The 22,617-nt window shown below is 40.2% G+C and overlaps 1 protein-coding gene across 26 annotated transcripts in view; it reads left to right on the plus strand.

Annotated features, from left to right (window-relative positions):
- NTRK2 (neurotrophic receptor tyrosine kinase 2) overlaps positions 1-22,617 on the plus strand; it is a 365,115-nt gene that overhangs the window by 22,380 nt on the left and 320,118 nt on the right. For all 26 annotated transcript variants that reach the window (XM_005582046.5, XM_074017737.1, XM_074017735.1 and 23 more), the window contains 4 exons: positions 11,050-11,124; positions 11,239-11,310; positions 16,880-16,948; positions 19,669-19,823. In XM_005582046.5, the coding sequence (XP_005582103.3) occupies positions 11,050-11,124; positions 11,239-11,310; positions 16,880-16,948; positions 19,669-19,823 (371 nt within the window). The remainder of the gene's footprint in view (positions 1-11,049; positions 11,125-11,238; positions 11,311-16,879; positions 16,949-19,668; positions 19,824-22,617) is intronic.

Here is a 22,617-nt window from a genome sequence, read left to right on the forward strand (position 1 = left end):
ACAATAAAATTAATAAGGTGAACATGAGAGGGATCAAAGAATTAAAGACAAGAACGCCAACTAACCCTAATGGTTGGCATAGTTGCTGTAACTGAGTGCAACATTTGTCCCCAACTTCCTGGCAGTGAAAAGAGAAACTCATTATTAGGAAGGAGAATGCCTACTAATTCCACAGGAACACAGATTTGTCTGGCACTATATTCCAAAAGGAATTTATTTTGCAGGAACAATAAGTGATGTAATGCACAGCTTTTATGAAAAATCCAGAAGTAGCTTTCATTTTCTTCTTCCTAAGAAAGCCAGTGAAAGTTGGAGGAAGTGACAAGGACATCAATTCTGTAAGGAGGCTAAAGTAGTCCAAGAATTGAATCTCCTCTCCCAGAGCTGTAATTATAACACTGATACAACTCAGGATGTTAGACTCCTATTCCCACATGCCCTTTGCTGAACCGGGCTTTGATGGAAACTGGACTGCACATGATTCGAGGTTGTCCCCTTTGACCAGAGCCTGGAAAATTGTATTCTCTGTTGCTGGTTAAGGCCAGATCTGTTCTCTTTGAAAACCAAACAAGCAGATGGTGGAGGCTGACATCCTTTTAAAAAGACTGAGCAGACTGGTCTGTGTGCTCGTTCAGGTGGAAGCTACCCTATCTGTGTTCGAAGATGAGCTGCAGAGGTACCAGCAGAGGTGCAGGCTTCCTGGGGGAAGCAGCCCTGTGACTGCCCCAGAACTTAGACAAATGCCTGATTGAAATCCCAGAGTTCCACCCCACAGAGCAGCAGAGAAGGTTTTGGCCTAGGAGCTGTTAGGAGCAGGTGTGACCAGACGGCCTCCCCAGCCATAGGAAAAGCTCCCTTAGGCTCCCGTGGTGCCTCCAACCCTGAGAGAGATGGTCTTCTTGTGAGCCTGCCAGGATGAATTAGCTGCAGAGGTCACCCCAAGTCACTGAATGAGCTGACTTTTGTTTCTGATGGTTTCATAGTGACCGATGTTATAGTACATCTGCTCCAAATAAAAACTGTGGCTTAAACGTTAACTTTTAAGCCTTTTTTTTTTTTTTTTTTTTTTTTTGGAGAGTAGTTCAGTGTCATTTTTGTCCTGGGACTCTTCATGGTTTAATATGGCAAAACAGTGCCTTGGTACCTGTTCAGTTATTGTCTTCCCATTGGCTGTCTTGGATTACTGTGACCTAGGAAAGATCTGAGACCTAATGTAAAATATACAATGATATTAATTAAATAAATTGGAAGAAAAAAATTGTTAGAAAAAAACTCACCCCTTGCTTCTCCTGGTAATTGTATTCGCCATTATACCAACTATCAAATTACCTTGGCTATGTCTATACCAGTATTCATTCATTTTTAACAACAGAGGAAGTTTGCAAAATTTCCAGAACAGGTAAAAGTAACTTAAAGACAATGTTAATTTTTAATTGTAGTTTCTGTGTCATTTTACACACAGTTTCTTTTCTTTTCTTTTTCTTTTTCTTTTTTTTTTTTTTTGGGGCAGAGTCTCACTCTGCCTCCCAGGCTGGAATCCAATGGCATGATTTTGTCTCACTGTAACCTCCGCCTCCCAGGTTCAAGGATTCTCCTGCCTCAGCCTCCCGAGTAGCAGGGATTACAGGCATGTGCCACACGCCTGGCTAATTTTGTATTTTTAGTAGAGACAGGGTTTCTCCATGTTGGTCAGGCTGGTCTAGAACTCCTGACCTCAGGTGATCCATCCACCTTGGCCTCCCAAAGTGCTGGGATTACAGGCGTGAGCCACCGCACCTGGACTTTACACACAGTTTCTGTGTGCTACTCTCCTGGTAGCATTTATTTGATGAGGTTCATTTTAGAGATTGCTATGCATGGGAGCTCTACACATCTCTTATTCATGTAGGAGATTAGTTGGAGCATTAAAGTCTCTTATGAGCAATAATTAAATCAGGTGTCATAAAATCTTTCCATAGGCCAGTGAAAGATCGGAAGTTGCTCAGGATGGAACCAATTGGAAATGTGCTCCAAACAACCCCGGGGCAGCACCACTCATGGTTGCCAGGAGGAGATGCTGGTTTGGTTTCATGGACCTTCTGTTTTCTTAAGACAATATGGAAATTCAAAATTTTTTAAATGTGAAAATTTTCAATCTTAAATGTTAGTGACCAATAAAATTTTTCCAAAAGATTTCTAAAAGCACCCTTGTTGACCAGATCCAGACCACATGCTTTTGACTGTGACCTCTGGTAGATCTTCAGTTGCTAAGATTTACCCATCATGTTACTTGTAGGCTGAGATCCAGTCTTAAACTTGCATGCAAGGCTATGCCAATAAGTCAAATTAAAGTTATCCTTTCCTTGTAGAGACCTATATGTTTTATGAAGGAAGAAGATGTTAAGTTTTTTTTTCTCTTGATTTTCTCATCATAAATTGTGGTAGTCTCTGTTGGAAATCACCATATTGGTGGGAACAGATAAGAAAAATGCTATATAAACACTCAGAGAAATACAGAGTGTAGTTTTTTTCTTTATAATATTTTGAAGATTTTTTTCGTATAATTTATGTGCTGAAGAGAACTGAGATGTTATCAATTCAAATTTCCTCCTGCACTAGGGGCCGGGTGACATTAAGCTCACCAGCTAGTTATAACCAAGCCAGGCCTTGAACCTGGTCTGTTCATTTCAAATAATAATTAGCATTAATTGAAATTCTCATATGCAGACCGGTTTTCTAATTTTCCTGACAACCCTAGGAGGTAGTTACTGTCATTACTGCATTTTGCAGACAAGGAAACTGAGGTGTAGGGACTTGTCTCAGGTCATATAGCCAGTAAGAGGTGAAGCTAGTGCAGTATGTTTAGCCCTCATCCTACACTACCAATTATTTTCCAGGCACTCAAATGTTGCAAATGCTCAGAGTATTTGGGTTGTTCTAATAAGCTGCAGTTTTCAGAGGATGGCATTGTGTAAGAATCTGAAGAGTTCTTATTTATCTCCTATTGTTGCTCTATGTAGATATAGTACAGCACATCATCCTAAAAAGTATCCCTGTTCTTTTCCATTGACTGTTGTGTTTGGGCCGTGATTATTTGTAAAGGTCCATTGTGCAAAAACTCTAGAAATTATTTATCGTGAAGGTGCTGGATTTACAAGTCCCCAGTCCTAGAGCATGGTATAGTGGCTATGGGCTCAGACTTCAGGGGCAGGTACATCTGGGTTCAAATCCTGTTTTGGCAGCTATGTGACTTCGGGGAAGTGACCTGGCATGGCAAGGACCCAGTTTCCTTTTCTGAAAAATGGGAACAATCATATAACTCTCCTGGTAGCATTGTTTTATTAGGAAACAGTCCCTGGGTAGCCTTCTGGCTAACACCAGTTAGCACCCCATAAAGAGGGAGTTACTGGTGCTACTTCAAAGCTCATGGCCAAAAAGAAACTGAGAGCTGAAAATGCCACTGCTTAACAGCATGCAGTAGAAGGCTGTTCATATTTAGATTTTGGGCTTGCTCATTTAGCGTTCTTTTTGTTCACATCCTCACAGTTGGGGGGCATACCCCCTCAAGAATAGAGCCACAGACTGAGAGTCTGGTCTTTCGTATCACCTGCACCTGCTGAGGGACTGATTTTCAAAACTCTTTCTCAGCATTTTTGCTGAGAAACTGAAACTGCCTAGCTGTGAACCCAGGGACCAGGGGAATTTTTTTTTTTAAGAAAAGGATTATTCTACTACTTATGAAAGACACCTGAGAGCAGAGAGAATCCTATCAGAGTTGAAATGCACATGGCTGTAAGCCTGGGAATTTGAGTTCTGTCTACTTTTATCAAATATAATCTATCAATCAATCATCTGTCTATCATCTATGTATCTAGAGATGATAGATAGATTGATAGATATCATCTGGAGATGATAGATTGATTGATTGATTGATGGATGGATTAGATTTGATAAAAATCTATCTATCGACTGGGTGGGGTGGCTCACGCCTGTAATCCCAGCATTTTGGGAGGCCAAGGCAGGTGAATCACGAGGTCAGGTGATTGAGACCATCCTGGCTAACATGGTAAAACCCCGTCTCTACTAAAAATACAAAAAAATTAGCTGGGCGTGGTGGTGGGTGCCTGTAGTCCCAGCTACTCGAGAGGCTGAGGCAGGAGAATGGCATGAACCCGGGAGGTGGAGCTTGCAGTGAGCCGAGATCACGCCACTGCACTCCAGCCTGGGTGACAGAGTGAGACTCTGTCTCAAAAAAAAAAAAAAAAAAAAAAAAAAAAGGAAATCTATCTATCTATGTGTCTATCTATTGGTCTATCTATAGGGAGGGAGACTGGGGGGTAGCAGGAAGTGATTCCGTCTTGAAGAGTCACCATTTGAAATATTCACAGCTTCTTCCATTTAATTTTGATGTGTTGCCAAAGTACAGTTCAGGTAATAAAGCCTAAGCTAAAGGGGAATTTTTCTTTTGAGTAATACCACTATTAAGCTAATATACATAAAGACAAGATGCATTAGATACTACTCGTTGTTGCTTGAAGGGATTACCTAGAGGAATTATTTGATAGGTTGTTAAAGCAAACGTGAAATCTTTTAAAATGTGATGAGGACCCCTCCCAGGAACCTGTAACTCAAAAATGTTTCTGTGAATTTTCTCTAAAATTACCTCTTTTATTTTCCAAAAAGCCAGCTATAAGCTTTTTGTTAAGCCAAAGAAGAAGACATTCTTTACCCTCAGAAAAATGTCTTAGTAAAGGTCCTGAATGTCAAATTGAGACTGGAGAAGATTTGGTGACAACATAAGACAAGATGACAAATAGCATGTGCTTTGTTTATGTGCTAATTCTTTATCTGTCCACTTTCGGATCAATCTTCAAAGCTTGAGCTCAATGCCCTTTCTCCTTTTAAGCCTTCACTGACCTGCCCAATTATTTAAATATATATAAATAAATATATATTTCCAAAAATATTTTGTAGTTCCTTCCACTGTGCCCTCACAGGGCAAGTGCATGTACCTCTGCTTGGGACCTTTTCTTTTTGGCTCATCATATCCTGTGGCAATGTCCACTGTCTCTCCTTAGAGCATCATCTCCTTCAAGATCAAGAATTGCTGGACTTGAAGAGTCTTGGAGGCCATTTCTGGTCTTACATTCCTGACACATTGGGGTTCTGTGGCAAATGAATGCTTGTCTGCTGAGGGCAATTATTATTAATATTTTAGACAAGATCTTGCTCTGTCACCCAGGCTAGAGTGCAATGGTGCTATCATGGCTCACTCTAGCCTTGACTTCCTAGGCTCAAGTGATCCTCCCACCTCAGTCTCCCAAGCAGCTGGGACCACAGGCACCTGCCACCATGCCCAGCTAATTTTTAAATTTTGTGTAGACAGGTCTTACTATGTGGCCCAAGCTGGTCTCGAACTCCTGGGCTCAAGTGATCCTCCTGCCTTGGCCTCCCAAAGTGCTAGGATTACACGTATGAGCCACTGTGGCTAGTTGGTTTTTAATCACTTAAATAAATAAATAAATAAGTAGTTGGTTTGACTATGTTGTGTTCTTGTAATCTAAATTAGCTTTTAGATTGGGCAAATTTGGAGTTCAAAATCAGTTTTCCATCCCCCTGTGTCATTGTCTTTCCTTTGTTTGCTTGTTTTGTGCGTGAGAAGTGAAGCTATGTCCTATGATGGTGATAAACTCCAGGTGGAGGATCAGTGTACCTGTTTGGGTCCCTAAGTCAGCAGACATTCCTTGAGCATCAGCTCTGTGCTAGGAAACAGAGATCAGTGAGATGAGATGAGGAGCTAGCAATTCAGTTATGGAGTCAGGTAGATTCATAGAAAAATAAAATTGAGGGTACAAAGAGTACCTCCCATTGCTCTAGTTCTTAATTGCAAACTTACAAGTGCAATAACTGCAAAAAATGCTTGCCAACTGATGGAATAAAAGTGTTCTGATTGGAAAAAGCGTTTCTGGTGTTGTCTACAAATCACTCAAGAAAGTCTTGGAGGGTCCTGGGATAGATTTAGATGAGTACATTGAGAAGACCCTAGCATGTAAGATCCAATCTTTAGGGCAGTCGTTAAGGGCCTTGGGATGTTGTAAATGTGCAAAAAACAACAGCAAAAACAGCCCTCATAATATGAGGTCCTAGCAAGAGTCCTATATATGGACTTGGTAAGGGTGGAAGGCACATTCTGAGCAGAAGAGGATGGTTGAAGGCCACCAATGATTCCTGGCAGATTATTAATAAAGGGTGAGGGCCAGGGACCCTGGGGGACTGAGGGGGTGAGAGAAATTCCCAAGGAGTACACCAAGTTAGACAAAAAAATCCGAATTCACCATGTCTCTTGGTTATTGTTTAAGGGCCGCTGACTTGCCTAACAGAGCATGCAAGCATCGTCTGCAGGTTGGGGGGTGGAGGGAAGCTCAGTTTTCTGAGAAGACCAAAGCTCCATGGACCTCATGTGAGATTCCTGTGAGGCAAGTGCGGGGACATGGGCTGTGGGGCCGGAGGGGTTGTGCCTGGAAGCCCCTGGGCCTAAGCTTTCTAGAGCAGTGGGCCTAGGTTAGAGGAGTTTGAGGTTGTCATGGAGAGAAAACTCCTGGCTGGGTGTGTGCCACAATTGTGAGCCTTCCCACTGCTCCCTTGAGGGAATGGCACCCTTTTTGGAGACCTGTTTTATTAAGCAGAGCTTGACTCGGTGAAGAACCCACAGTGTCACTGCACTTTAACAGGGGCAGTGGGGAGTGATTTTCTGGGAAAGAGCCTGCTGCTTGCCTGTCAGTGGCCCTGACCTGGCGCTTCCTCTCTCCTTCCTAACCCTGTGCCTTTGGGATCAGTCGCCCTAAGGCAGAGAGCAGGAGAGGCCAGGGCTGTGGAGATCCTCCTGGAGGCAGGTGGAAGTCACCAGGAGGGGGCAGCGCACACGCACCTTAGTCTTCGGTTTCTGTCCGGAGGCTGTGGGGCAGGGAAAGAAGGCTGTTAGCTGTTTGCTGTTTGGGTGGTCCAGGGAAGCAAGAACTTGAGCTCAGGTGTGTTTGCCCACTGAGTCACTGAGAAGCCCTGGGGTCTGACTTTCCTGCTGTTATTTCCTTTGTATGATTGTTGCAATCTCTGTCTCTCTTTCTTTCCCTCTGTCCCTCCCATCCTTTCTTGCCCTTTCTCTCTCTTTCTTGTCTTTCTTTTTTCTTCACAAATTTTAAAAATTCAAAAAAGTATGATGACATAATAACTTCATATAATTACATTCAAAAATGATAGTTTAACATTTTTATCTTTTTGATGCAAGTTGTTTCTCTTTTAATAAAATAGTTTAGCAGTTTAACAATATAAATGGTATAGTTTAAGGTGTGTGTGTGTGTGTGTGTGTGTGTGTGTGTGTGTGTGTGTGTAAAACCCCAGACCATTCTCCTTTCCCAAGGCCACCTTCCTTGGAATCATCTTTCTATACTTTGCATATCTACCTGACTGTGAACACTATGTGGTATTATTTTGTATATATTTTTAAAAGTTCACATAGATTGTTTTATATTACACATACATATCAGTATACAATTTTGCCTATCTTCTTTCTCACTTAGCATGGCAGTGTCTTTCTGCTCAAATATGTAGATCTGATTTAATCTTATATATATATATTTAACACACCTTATTTTAAACAATTTCTATTTCTTTGTGGATGGACACTTGGGTTGCTCCAGCTTTTGACTCTATGACAATAAATGTTGTAATATTCTACTGATCATATTACAATGACTATTCTTGAGTCCATATGTGAGAACTTCTCTTGTGTGAATACCTGGAATGGAATTGCGGGGTCATGAAGGGTGCTGATTTATAATTTTCCAAGATACAGGCCAAGTGCTTTTCAAAGTAGTTATAACAATTTACACTTCCTCCAACAATTTCAGAGAAATTTCATCACATCCGTAGAAATGTTTTACATTGTCAGGCTTTAAACACTTTGTCAGTCTAGTGGGAGAGGAATAGTATGTCACTGTTATTTTAATTTGCATTTCACATTTCTTAGGAGATGAACAACTTTTCATGTTTCTTGGCCACCGAAGTTTCCCCTCTGTGAATGACCTGTTATTCACCTTACTGGCTTCTTTTTTAACCCTATGATTTGATTCTTCACTTAGTGGTAGCTAAAGAGAGTTTCTTAGGGGGTAGATTTCTTGAGCAGCTTGTAGCTAGCGTCTATATTGTGGACATGACTACACATAGTAGCTTATGAGGGGGAATTCTTGGGATCTACTACTAGAAGAGCCCTTGCTGAACTTTTAATCCAGCTCTTCAGTTGGCCTTTCCATCTTGGCAAGGAGAAAAATTTATTATTTATCCAGGGCATTCTTGCCCCCACAGTAAGGGAGTATTCTCTAGTGACCATTTTTCATCACTTCTTTTGATGGTTTTCAGCAAAATTTCCTGTCTGGTCTTAGATTTCGGAATAGTGGTGCTTTGCTTAATTGGCTCATTTTCATCTCATGAATACTGTGAATTTGCCATTGACCAAATTTATCCTCATCTCCTTCTTTCTTGGGCACTGGTGACTAGAAAGCATAGAATTAAGCTTGTGTGTGTTTTTTTTCTTCCTAACAAGTGTATGCATTTCTAAACTGAATTCCTGGCTCCATTGATATCTCTTTATTTTTTATTTATTTTTATTTTTAAATTAAATTATCTTTTTCTTTTCTTTTTTTAAGCCTACATATTTTTGTACAATCCATGGACATGTCTACCCCTGTCTTTCCTCCTCTATGCCTTCCATTTTTATTTGCTGGTTCGTTGTATTCTATTGAATAAGATCGGGGAGTTGATAAATTAAATGTCTGATGAAAAATGAAAAGAAAGGGCATAAGTAACAAAAAGTTAAAGATGAGTGCCTTGTGCAGATCATGATAAAGTCCTCATTGAGTTCCAGGCCCTTGTTGTGAGCATGGAAGATGCAAGGATAATCCAGGAAAAGAGTGAGGAAGAACTCTCAGTGACTTCAGGACCGTGACAGGACCCATGCTTACGCAGCTGGAGGGAGTGCACAGGCTTGCCTGGAAGCCTAGGTTGTGACTCCAGAGGAAAACGCGCCCACGTTATCTATCCTTTTTGCTGTCAGTTGCATGAGAAAAAGTATTAACATTCAGGGCTCTTTGGAATGCAGTTCTTATTGTGAGATCATTTAGAAGAGTGAGGTCATTGTGATCTCTATTGAAAATGTTGGTGAAAAATCTTGCAAAAATGTATCTAAAGTATGATAACTCTGAAACACTTGATATTAAAAATTGAGCATTCCTTTCAAGTCTTAAAATGTTTCCTTCTTCTATGTGTGGTGGGAGGAGGGAAGGGAACGAAAGCTTCCTGCACATTTATTAAGTGTGCCAGGCCCTGGGTATAAGGGACAACCAATATTTTTTTCAGAAAAAGTCACCATTCTATCTTGGAGGCTGGTTTTTTATGTAACAGGGGACAATGTTTGTGTGGATGCTTTTAAAAATATTTATCTTTGGTGTAATTTTGTCTTCTCAGAGAATCTACTTATTTTTATTTTTAAAATTTATTTTCTAAAAAGAGGTGCCCAAACCCTTACTATACAGCTTGTCATCATTTTCCTCCACACAGTGGCTGACCTATAGATGCTGTATGTTCCTCCCCATCGTTTAATATTTTTTTCATTTTAACTCACATTGTTAACAGCAGGGCTACATATTTGTTTTCAGTGTCTTAATTGGAATATGTTATATATCTTAAATTTTTTCAGGAAGAAAGGGGAGAATTCATCCTGCATAATTTCTTGTAGTGCCTTTGTAACTCCAAGTACAGTTCATCTGTTTCTCCATCTGTCCATCCATCCATCCATCCATCCATCCATCCATCCATCCATCCATCCTTTGAGTACCTACGTTGTACTGGGTACTGAGCTAGGTGAGTTATAAAACAGATCTAACTGTCTCAAAGACATTGTGATCTAAGAAAACTGAATAGACAGGTATTTAAATAACTGTAGTACAGGGTAGAGTATAGGAAATTCCATAATGATGGTTTTAATAGCTATTTGTTCATATCACTAGGGACTTTACTGATTGCAAATGATAGAAATTAAGATCAATTCAGGTTCGTGACATCTAGCCTCAGAGACAGTTGTATCTAATGGCTCAAGTGGTGTTTTTAGAGTTCTGTCTCTTTAGCTCTGCTTCTTTTGTGGACTGACTTCATTTTTGGATGGTCTATTTCCTTGTAGCAGAAAATTTCCCCATGGAAGTTGCAAGCCTGTGCGATCCTTCAGCTATGATCCCAGAGAAAGACAGAGACCCTCTCTTTCCCAGCATTCATTTATTTAATCTCAGGGAAGACTCCTCTTGGTGTAATTGAGGTCATGTGCACATCTCTAAGATACCAGCGTGGCCAAACGGATGGAGTTTTCTCCATCCACCCTTATATTGGAGGGCTTAGGGGGTGGGGGAGGGAGGAGCGTTCCCACGGAGAACGCGCTAAGGCCGCGTTGGGGTTTGTGAAATGTGGTTCATCGAAGGAAAGATTGATATTGTCACTGACAAAGGCAGAAGGAGGAGATGCTGGGCCAGGAAAATAGAGAAAAGAGGACGGGGTAGGGGAAATGCACTTTAGTATTTTAGGAGGTAAAGGAGGGAGTGGCTGTTTCTCTTGAAATGTGAGGGAATATGTGACTTTTCTTGTGCAGTGATGACAGTAGCATCTCTGTGGCTCTCACCATAAGAGTAGAAACACCTTTGAGAGGAGTGGATGCAATTCCATGGTATTTTCACCTATGTACACTGGTGATACTCTGAAAGGGAAAGAAAAGTGAAATTGTTGGGTGAAAGACTGATAAAACAGGAGAAATGAAACCCAGTGAACTGGTTATCGACCATGAAACCTGTCAGTCATGGTTTCTGCTCAGTCATGCTCAGTTTTGCTCTCCTGCCATATTTTTAAAAATGGCGAGGCTCGGATGGGTGTGGAGGGAGCGCCTTGGACACCTGGGTGAGGTGGATGGGAGTTCTTCATGGTGCTGCTGCCTACATTCTGAGTCACTGCGATTCACTCTCTGCTTTGTTACAGTTTCATCGCAAATCAGAAAAGGTTAGAAATCATCAACGAAGATGATGTTGAAGCTTACGTGGGACTGAGAAATCTGTGAGTACTCAGGACCAGCACACATTATCTCAGAGATTTTTCCTATTGTCTACTCTGGTCAGGCAGGCATTCACTGGTTCATTCTAATATGCGTGAAATTATGTGTCTTCACAGGACAATTGTGGATTCTGGATTAAAATTTGTGGCTCATAAAGCATTTCTGAAAAACAGCAACCTGCAGCACATGTAAGTAGGGATTGATTCTTTTGCTTCCCAGGACCTATTTTATTCAATATTTCCCCCCTCTGTTTATTTTCCTTCTTTTCCAACTCGAAACCTCCCTTTTTAAAGTTAGTGTAGCTGTGATAATAGCTTAGAAACATTAGCTCTGATTTTGTTTGATTGTTTGAATAGCTTCAGAGGGGTACTTAGAACAGGCTGTTTATTCCCTTTCATGAATTTCTGGGCCAGTTCCATCTTGGACAGAGCAATAGGCTAGCAGCAAGGAGTCTGATGTGAAAACTGTGTCCTTGCACAGAGTTCTTGATTTTCTTCCTTGGAATCATGACATGCTCCCTGGAAGACATCAAACCAGTGGAACTGAAAGAAGCTGACTTCGCCTTGGCCTTTATAGGGAAATAAAAATTACTGGTGTTTTTCCCCCCACAATAGGATTCTCTTTTGAACCTTCATTTTCCCAAAGTTGTCTGTCATGAATTGATAAAGGTAGAGAAAAGTCAATCATGGGACATGCCAAAGGTACAGAAAATCATTAATAACGGGAACTATTTCCCCGAAGTCTTGTTGATGCTTTGTCCACTGAAGTCAAATGGAAATAGGGACAATGGGAACTGTTAGCTTGTTTGTTGCTAAATCCTCTAGATGATGGCATTTAAGTCCATAAGGCGTGGCTTTCCTGAGAGATGTCTTCATTAAACTAAAGATCACCTAAGTGCAGAATATTTATGCATCTCTGAGCACAGACTCAGAACTCCCATTCCCTGAGTTTTTAGTGGAGCTTCTGCCAAAAGGTTGTTGCCTGCATTCATTGATTCTGTTTTGCTGTACCAAATTCTCTTTGCAATGATACCTTACATATCATAGTCTATCTATGGGACCCTCACCTGGAATATTTCACATGATTTTTTTCTGATAATTGGTAGGGCAGATCTTTTTATTCACATTTCATAGATAAAATAAGAGTGAGGGTTTCCAGCTTCATCCATGTCCCTACAAAGGATATGAACTCATCCGTTTTTATGGCTGCATAGTATTCCATGGTGTATATGTGCCACATTTTCTTAATCCATTCTATCATTGATGGACATTTGGATTGGTTCCAAGTCTTTGCTATTGTGAATAGTGGAAACCATCATTCTGAGCAAACTATCGCAAGGACAGAAAACCAAACACTGCATGTTCTCACTCACAGGTGGGAATTGAACAATGAGAACACTTGGACACAGGGTGGGGAACATCACACACCAGGGCCTGTCGCAGGGTGCGGGGAGGGGAGAGGGATGGCATTAGGAGATATACCTAATGTAAATGATGGGTTAATGGGTGCAGCACACCAACATGGCACACGTATACATATGTAACAAACCTGCATATTGTGCGTATGTACTCTAGAACTGAAAGTATTAAAAAAAAAAAAAAAAGGGTGAGGGAGTTCTAGGTCTTGCTCAGATTTACAGATCATAAGTGTCAGAGTTATGACTCCAGGGCCAACCCCTCTCCATGTTCTTACATTAAGAGTACAGGAAATAAAATCTGTATCATCCATATAATTAGAGAATCAGACTTTCTTAGAAGGTTTATCCTCTTTCTTTTTTTGAGAACAGTTCCCCAACTGATTTCCATGCCAGTTTTAAAAGAAACCATTCTCTTAGAAGCAGATTGCCTGGACACTCTATTGAAATTTGTTGATATTATGGAAAATATTAATTTCATAAAGCCAATATCACAGCTTCATATTTTATAGGTGGCATTAATGATGAAGTCACTTTAAAAATACAGTCTGTAAATTAAGACATAAAACATTCTGCAAAAATGTGATAAAACTCCAGGGAACTTTATTAACACATTTCAATTAAATGCTTTTTGGAATCATCTCTGCAGTCTGCACAAATCTTTGCCTGCACAAATCTGATGGCTGCGTAGGCCTTGATAGCATAAACAAGAGAGAAGTTGGAAAGAAGAAAAAGGCAAAATGCTCTAATGCAGTCACTTAGATGTAATTAATGACCTCAGTGGTTAAGTTCTGGTATTTTCATTACAGTTGACCTTAGACCCGAATTACTCAACAACTGCATTTTACTGGCTGTTTTATCACATCACTTCTCCTAATGTTGTGATTTGGACAGTGGGCTCTAGCTAATTACAGTTTTATTAATAGACTTACTTATTACTTCACTTTACTTTGTACTTTGTATATTTTCCTTGTTGCATGCTATTTCTATGAATATGAAAGCCACCTTGTATATTTTTTCATGTTGATATATGATAGAATGATTTTGGTGGTATTCTTTGTGTAGTCCACAGCTTATACAAAGTCAAATATCTGTCCCTCGTTTTCAGAGAAGAATTATTTTAAAATGGGAAGCTAAAGGGACATACATATCTTACACAGTTTTCTTAAGAAGCAATAGCTGGGATGTCAATCATTGATCAAATTGCAAAAACACTGCTAATATTTGTAGACATTATTGAATAGTAAGACAGAGAGAAATAGGCAAGTATCCGGCAGTTATGAAGAGGTCATCAGATGGCAGTAAGCTTCATATATTCACAGGACAAAAGAGGCTCTTAATCACCAAAATCTGAAATTAAATTAAGTAGTTTGCTTTCCAGAACAGTAGGGAGGAAGGAAGGAATTAAGTCAGGTGTCTGCCTATCCGGATCTTAGACCTAACCTCTGCTTATGATGGAGGACTCTGGGGACCAGCTTGGTTGGTGGTCCCCTGATTTTCCACATGCAAACTGCACTCTTACCTCAAATATCAAGGCAGTGGGGTGCAAGGGAGCTGATAACAAAATATGTATTAAAAGCTGTTTCTCTGTACCCCTGGGATATACTGATGATCTCTCTGAGTTTCCCCAGCAATATAAAAACGCATACAAGATCAGTCTATTTCACTTCGGGTTTTAGGGAAATTTAAACGGGATCCTCTCTCTCACTTTCTCCACTTCTCCCCCTACCCTGTCCGTATTAGCATCACATGGGGACTGCCCAGAGCCCCAGAGAGTGGTCACTGCGTTATTTCTTGATGCCTTTAATTCCTGCCCAGCCCCTAAGAGCCCAGGGACTGTGAGAAAAGCTGGTATTTGTGTTTTCCAGGGACTTTGCAAAGGTGCTAATTAGCTCCCTTGCAAAGCTCTATAATCAAACAGTAAGAGGATTGTTGATTTTTTTCCCTCCCCTCTTCCTCCTTTTTGGCTTTTGGCCCCAATAATAAGTATGGTTCATAAGACTCATCTTGTTCTTTGGCCCATAACCCCGCTCTTTGCGGTGCTGCTGGCGGCCCCACAGAGGCAGCAGCTCCGCGGGGCGGCGGTTTTACCAGCAGACAGGGAGACCCTTCACCCTAAACTGCTTTCTTCGCTGCCTCTCTCCGCCTTTTTCTTGAGGAGGAAAGCAGGTTTTTGGTTTTTGGTTTGTTTTAGAAAGATTGGGACTTCCGATGAAAGCATTTGTGCCTTAGAAACTGTGGAAAAGATAGGCAGACTGACTTTTCAATGCATTGTAGACCAGTGAAACCCACTCTTTTCTTGTTTGTTTGTTTGTTTTTGCTTAGTTTTAAGAAGGAGTCTTGCCGTTGTTGCCCGGGCTGGAGTGCAATGGCGCCATCTTGGCTCACCTCAATCTCTGCCTCCGGGGTTCCAGCAATTCTCCTGCCTCAGCCTCCCAAGTAGCTGAGATTACAGGCGCCCGGCACCACACCCGGCGAATTTTTGTGTTTTTAGGAGAGACGGGGTTTCGCCATGTTGGCCAGGCTGGTCTCAAACTCCCAACCTCAGGCGATCCACCAGCCTCAGCTTCCCAAAGTGCTGGGTTTACAGGCGTGAGCCACTGCACCCGACCGAAACCCATTCTTAATTCACGTTCCAAAAGAAGAGACTTATGTGGGCACATTTTACAACTTCCTGGTGGATTATTTTTTCACGTGGGTGAGCACTTTATACTCAGTGTGAAGCGAGAAGATGCACGCCTAGAAGGAAGGAGGGTACCCTTGTGTAGGTAGGGGTTTGGATGAGTGGAGATCTCAATATAGAATTAAACTGGGAGTGGACACACACATTCATGATTTGTGAGACACCAGAGTGGTAGGTTCTTTCTTATCAACTGACTAGCCTTAGTTCATGCTTTGGCTCCTGGTTGTAACCCCAGGACTGTGTGACTGATCAGACACACCAGGATACTTCCTTAGGCTGACAGTGAAGAGTAGCCTCAGGTAAGGGGCCAGGATCACTGTCACCCTCAGATGTCATGTTTTTTATTTATTTTTTATTTTTTATTTTTTTATTTATTTTTTGAGACAGAGTCTCACTCTGTTGCCCAGGCTGAAGTGAAGTGGCGCAATCTTGGCTCACTGCAAGCTCTGCCTCCTGGGTTCACGCCATTCTCCTGCCTGAGTCTCCTGAGTAGCTGGGAATACAAGCATCCGCCACCACGACCAGCTAATTTTTTGTATTTTTTTAGTAGAGACGGGGTTTCACCGTGTTAGCCAGGATGGTCTGGATCTCCTGACCTCATGATCTGCCCGCCTTGGCCTCCCAAAGTGCTGGGATTACAGGCGTGAGCCACCACGCCCGGCCAGATCTCATGTTTTATCCAACTCTCAGCCCAACACTTGCCTTCCTGGGCAGGAAACATACGCTGAAAGACTCATTGGCTTCCTCCGTTTTGTAGAGGTCTTGGCTGTTTCTATGAAAGTTGATGTTTGTTTTACATTCATTTTATTTATTAAACACATCTGTAGGCCCAAGCATCAGACACTCTTTAAATAAATTTAAACAGTAAACAAATTTGCAGAGTGAGTCAGCTGCCAGGGTTATGGCTCTGAATTTCCTACCCCAAAATCTCATGGCACTGATCATTGGAAACTCTTTTATCGAATCAGATTACATGTTTGGAACATGTCAGTAAATTATTATTTTTTTAATCACAAATGTATCTTTTTATTGTCTGGTTGGTTCAAATCTGAAGACATACCATCTTCAGATGAAATCTGATGTATTCCTTGTTATCTAATTTTTTTTTGTTCCCATCGTGGAGGTATTCGGTTATCTAGCTCATATGTAAACAATCTCAGTAGTGTTTTTTCATCAATAAAATGTCTTTCATATAAAGACATATTGAATTCAGTTAATATTCAGAGTTTTGTATGCCACATAATTTCAAAATATCCATGATGCTCTTTAGTTTTAAGGCATCTTTTTTCCCTACTGGGTTTATAGTTTTAAATTTTATTTAATGTTACATATCTTCCTATTAGTTGTTCAAAAGATCAGGATTTCTATGAGATATATAACTTGGCTCCAAATCAACATATGAAAAGTAAGCTTTTGGGCAAAAAAAACATTAAAAATACACAATATATTTATGCTACCCCTCCCTGCAAAGAAAAAAATATAGACAAGGTTAGAGGAAAAACTCAGCTATCACTCTAAGTGAAAGAGAGAGAGATTTGGATGTAAGTAAAGCATGCATAATGATCAAATAAAATTGTATTTTGTAAACAAAATCTCTGAATACTGTGTTCCTAAAATGTAACATTTTAAATTCATGTTTAATGTTTTTGATTCCTTTCAGCAATTTTACCCGAAACAAGTTGACGAGTTTGTCTAGGAAACATTTCCGTCACCTTGACTTGTCTGAACTGTAAGTAATGATTTTGTGTGGCATTTGGGGAAAAGTTTTCAAAGGAAGGGGTAATTCAGTATTTTTCTTTTAATGAGTGATGTTGCAGATCTATTTTCATATCAAATTCTCGAAAAATGATTTCTGAAGTTTCAGTCTCTCAGTCTTTTATTCCCTGATGGTTTATTATTTCTCATTTTAAAAATTCAGTAATTAAAAAAATAGAAATCTCAGTAGTGACATATCATTTCTGGTTCGTTTAAATGTTGTTTTTACATAAATAATTTCTAGTAGAGGGAAAAAAGAGAAAAAGAAGGGGGCTTTGTGTGAAACAGCTATATACTTTATATCTCACAGCATCTGTTTGGTTCCTGTTGGATTCAGGCCCTAAAGTCAAGCAAACCCATTCAAGGAGGAAATAAAAATGGGCAAAACTCTGCTCACTTTTGTCCATCTTAAGGATAGGGAACATTGGAGGAAAGGTAGTTCTTCTCTTTCCCTACCCATCTTTGTGAGATTTTCTTCCAGGTCTGTTACTGCATTCAATATTTATTTTTAAGTCCCATTTTCTTCTGTTGTGAAATGATAGAAAACATATTTAAAGGTGGTGACGACTAACAGCCAGGATTTCCAAGTGAGCTCAATTCCTTGCGTTGTCCCCATTAAACAAATATGAACTGTTGCCATTCTTATGGCACCTCAAAACGTCCTAATGCAGAGGATTTGTGGGGCAGATGTGGGCCCAGGAAGAGGCCTTTGAAGATTAGACAATGGCATTTGCTTAAACTCTATGTTGCCTGAATTGTGGAGTCTTTGCATGAAGATCCATCCTTATTCACAAGGAAATTGTGCAGATTGGAAGATGTCACTGCTGGAGAGACAACAAGTTAATAGGTGTAATGGGTGTTATATGGTGAAAGTCTTGGCAATTGGCAATTATTTGGAATAAAGTGAATTCAGGGCATTGAAGCACTAATGCTTCTAACACAGGAATAGGCATGACAAACTAAAGGAAGATATATGAGATAGGATAAAGTACTTGGTGTACAAATTTTGGGCAACATTGTTTAAAATTTTCTTGCTGGATTAAAAATTAGAATTTCAATTTCAAATTTATGTCTCAATATTCTTCTTGAAGCATATTTAATCCATTGATTCAACCAATGTTAATTTTGTACCTATCACAAATCAACATGATATGGCACAGGGCCGTGGGGATAAAGGGAGAAATGTTTCTATGTTCCTGGATTCTGTTATCCTGTGGGAGAGGTAGAAACCTAAAGATATAAGTGTAATGTGCTGTCATAATCATTGAGCTTGCACAGTAAGCTGGAGAAAGAAGCCAGCTGTGCACCAGTGTTGTGTTGTCGTATGAACATTGCTGTATTCATAATTGAAACATTCCTTTCCTTCTTTATCCCTTCTGCTGAGTTAATGATATCCTCTTTTAGAAAGACTCTTTAGTTTTGCATGTCCTCAGAGCTCCAGGAAGCATTTTGGATTAGTGGGGTTTAAACTGATGGTGGGCCTTTTCTGTGGTCTTTTCCATATCCCATAACATCAAATCCCATTTTGGTGTTGGAGGGATACTTGGAGGTGATCAAGCAGACACAAATTAAATGAGTCTATCATGACCACATTTTCCCCTAAGAAACTCCTGGAAAAGTCTCCAGGGATCCCTGAGATTCTTAGAACCCAACCAGAAAACCACAGGACTAAATGATGTGGCAAAGTCCAGGTCCTGTCTTCACGGAAATCTTAAGTATTGTGGTTAATGCCAGGCAGAGTCTATGTAACGATTTTAAATGGCCTCATTTAAAGGCTCATTACCATAAATGGAATTCATCTTAAATAGGCCACTGAGTATTATAAATAAGCATTTAAAGATTTTTTTTTCCTTGTGGTTTTTATTTTCCTCTTGACTACTTCCTCTTTTACCCATTGCAGGCCACAGGAGTCCAGGCAGCAGGGCTGAGGTCTGAATGGCGGTGGCTTTCCACCCACAGTGGTCTAACACAGCTCAATCGGCAGCTCAGTTGCCTTGCCCTCAGAAGAGCTTGCTGTGCGTGTGTGTGTGTGTGTGTGTGTGTGTGTGTGTGTGTGTGTGTGAAGGAGGTCTGCAGCTCCCTTTCAGGTTCTCTCTCTCACCTTCACTCCCGCTATCTTGAATCAATGAAACTGACTGTGATTGCATGATGCAGAAAGCTAGGGGTACCAGCCTTCTGGCATTCACACTTTAGTCTTAGCTTTGTACTTACAGTCTCATTTTAAATTGAGATGAAATTGTTCTGCCCCCTGCTGAAGTTTGAGCTTAGAAAGTGGTAACACTTGAGCCTTTAGCCTGGTCAGAAATAAGTATGTTAGCATTCCTGAAAACTTCTTGTTGGCATCTTCTTAATAACTCTATCATAACCATGATAAATTTGTCATGGCACCTTATTTTCCCCATGTTATGAGATGTTCTTTTCTATCCTATATTTTGGCTATTTCTCCTCTGTATCTCATTTCCCCTGTTATTCTGTAAGGTCTTCTGTCATTCTCCAGTGCTGTCTGCACATAGCAGATGCTCAGTAAGTATCAGATAAATGAAGGAATAATAAGTACTGTCATGCTATGAAAGTGGTATGACTTCAAAGCGTTGCTGGCTAGAAAGAATTCATAATGCTGTAGTATTTTACAAGCACCAGTGTAGCTAAAATGGAAAAAGGAACTTGATCTGTTGTCGTTTTTGTTCCCTGTAGGATCCTGGTAGGCAATCCATTTACATGCTCCTGTGACATTATGTGGATCAAGACTCTCCAAGAGGCTAAATCCAGTCCAGACACTCAGGATTTGTACTGCCTGAATGAAAGCAGCAAGAATATTCCCCTGGCAAACCTGCAGATACCCAATTGTGGTAATTTATTTTTAAAGCAATGTGTTCTAGTTGCTATTAATTATTCTTATTGCCTTGGTGTGGTAGTCTGGGAAAATTACCACTACCTGGATTGTATATAGTATTCTGTTGATGTCTCCAGTGAATCAGACAACATTTGTGTGTAGTGTGGAGTCATCGGCTGGGAGCAACTTTGCTGAGTATTCTTTGCAAGTAGAATATTAGTTCGGAGTGGGTGGCTGTGAAGTGCATAGAGAAAAAGTACACTGCTTATTCTTTTTGTTTGTTTGTTTGTTCACTTGCTTATTTGTTCATGTTTGTTTATCCATCTATCCATGCATCCATTCATCCACCCATCCATCTGGGCAAAAACTATCTGCTGAAAGTGTGGCACTTCTCTGGCCACATATGCCCTTGGTTGGCATCCAGGCCAGGGATCTCAGGGTGATGAAAGTGTCCTGGCAGCACAAGCAAATGCAATTCAATCCAGCACATTCCCTTAAACTTGTCTTACTGCCAGATGTCTGTGTCTCTTGATGGGGTGCCCCAAGTCTGCTGTGCTACGTGCTTCTCCCCATGTCTGGACTTCAGATCTCCTACTTTACCGTCATCCCCTACTCCTCTCCCCAGCGTTTTCATCTCCAACATTTTAAAGGGCACCGAAGGGCAAAGTCAGAGCTCGTGTGAGTGCTAGTGAGTTATAAGGAAGGAATAGCAACGTGTTCTGCTTAGGATTTTACTAGTCTTCAGTGATGTACCTCTACAATACCCACATGTGCATGTTACTCCCCCACTGACATTTGAATCGGTTAGTCAACCAGTTAACAAGTTCACAAACAATTATGTTTCATCTTCTGGCCTAGTGGCTGGTGACACAGCAGAAAGCCATGTAGCACCTGGTTCTTGTGCACAAGGAATCATCTGTGTATTAACCACAAACAACCGATTCTTTGTTTTTGGAAGACCCTATTATTTGAGGTCTACTTTTTATTTAAGAAAAATGGAGCTGCTGCACACGCTTTGTAGGAATGCGATAAAAATAAAGATATGTGTCTGTTTCTTGCCCTGAATGACCTTAGAAGACGGCCCTGACCCTTCCCACAGATTTTTCTGTCACAAGTAGAGTCCTTTGGTTTCATAATGGGGGAATAAGGCTTTGTTCTCTTGCCAACCTCTATCAGTTTTCTTTGCTAGCTAACACTTAAAAAAAAACCCAAACAACTTTTAATATGTGTCTTTTCCTGATTGATAAGAGGGTAACTGTTCTCTGTTCTGGTACAAATTTGTACCACTGAGAGGAATTGCCTAGAGGGACAAAAAATTCAATGTTGAGTCACCTGGCCTTTGGCCAGCTCCCAAATCCCCATGGCCTTTGTGGCCACATTGGTTCAGCAACCACTGAGAGGAAAAGAGAGAAAGCATCTGACTCTTGCTCTGGTTTCACAAACTGCCTCTTAACAGACATCTGCTTTGCCCTTGCCTGAAACCAATTCCATTTTTTTTTTCCATTTTAATTTTTGGTTGTATTGTCTTGGCAGCATTCTGGGAATGCACCCCGCCTTACGTGTTATTGCTCGGCCATTGTGATTGGGATAGGGGACATGTAAGGAGTGAACTGGTCCTCATTTTTCCTAATCAGTTTGTCAATTTTCAATCATTTTTTATTTCTGTTTTCTACAAATTAGTCAACGAATTGTGTGTCTAAGAGTGAGTTTTTGAATCTACTGTAATGAGGGCATGGGCTCAATTGATCCTTTAGGATTGAATGATTACATTCACAGTAGCAGTCACAATTCATTTCAATGTCAAGGATGCTTTTCAAAAAGCAACATTATAGAAGAGTGTGGCAAGTGAATTGACAGACTTATTTTTCCTATCGTTTTTGTGTTCTTGTTTTGTTCTTTCTCTTTTAATTTTTATTCTCTTTCAAGTGTTTTACTTTTTGTAATTGCATGTATTATATTGATATGTTTTGTTGCAAAGGTAATTTCCTACATTACACATATGACGTTTGTCTTGTTGTTGCTCCTAACCATTTCAGGTCAGTAGTCATAGATCTATCATACTCTTTTTAACCATTACATGAAATTCATGGTACAATGTGTCTTAATTAATTAAATGTTCCATATTGACGGGCATTTTGCTTATTTTCCAGTTTTTTTGATACTGCAAAAATGTTTCAGCAAGCATCCTTATTCATGCTTTTTACACATATGTACAAGTGGAAAGGTTTTTTTAGAATACATAGAAAGAAGCAGAATTTTTGGTTTATGTGGTTTGCACAGTAAAAAATGGCTGTATCTATTTATGCCCACCCTGACAAGGTATACCTTGATATTAGCGAACTTATTAGTGTCTGTCTTTCTAAAAAATGCTGTTATGGCTTTTGAGTTTGCATTTTCCTGATTACTCTTGAGTATCTTATATGTTTATTGGACTGTGTTTATGCTTCAGTAAATTACCTGTTTCTATCCTTTGTCTATTTTTCTGTAGGGTTTTTCCTTTTCTTTACTTTCATTGTTCTTTGTTTTTTCTTAATTATTTGAAAGTGATAAATATTCCCTTTTTAAAAAAATCTGTAACACTGAAATATTTTCTGCACAAATTTAAATATGTATTTTCTGCATAGAGATAACCACCAATAAGGCAGAAAAAATATTTTTGCTTTCCTTTATTTCTTCTCCCAGCTCTCAGTTTGTTATCATCTGGGATTTTATTTCTATATTGTTACCTGGCTTTTTTGAAGATGTCCTGTTTCTTTGTATATCGTAGACTTTTGTGTCCTACTGTGTTCTCTTGGTGCGATTGTTCTTTT

The sequence above is a fragment of the Macaca fascicularis genome, chromosome 15 (genome assembly GCF_037993035.2).
Source record: "Macaca fascicularis isolate 582-1 chromosome 15, T2T-MFA8v1.1".
Lineage (NCBI taxonomy): Eukaryota > Metazoa > Chordata > Mammalia > Primates > Cercopithecidae > Macaca > Macaca fascicularis.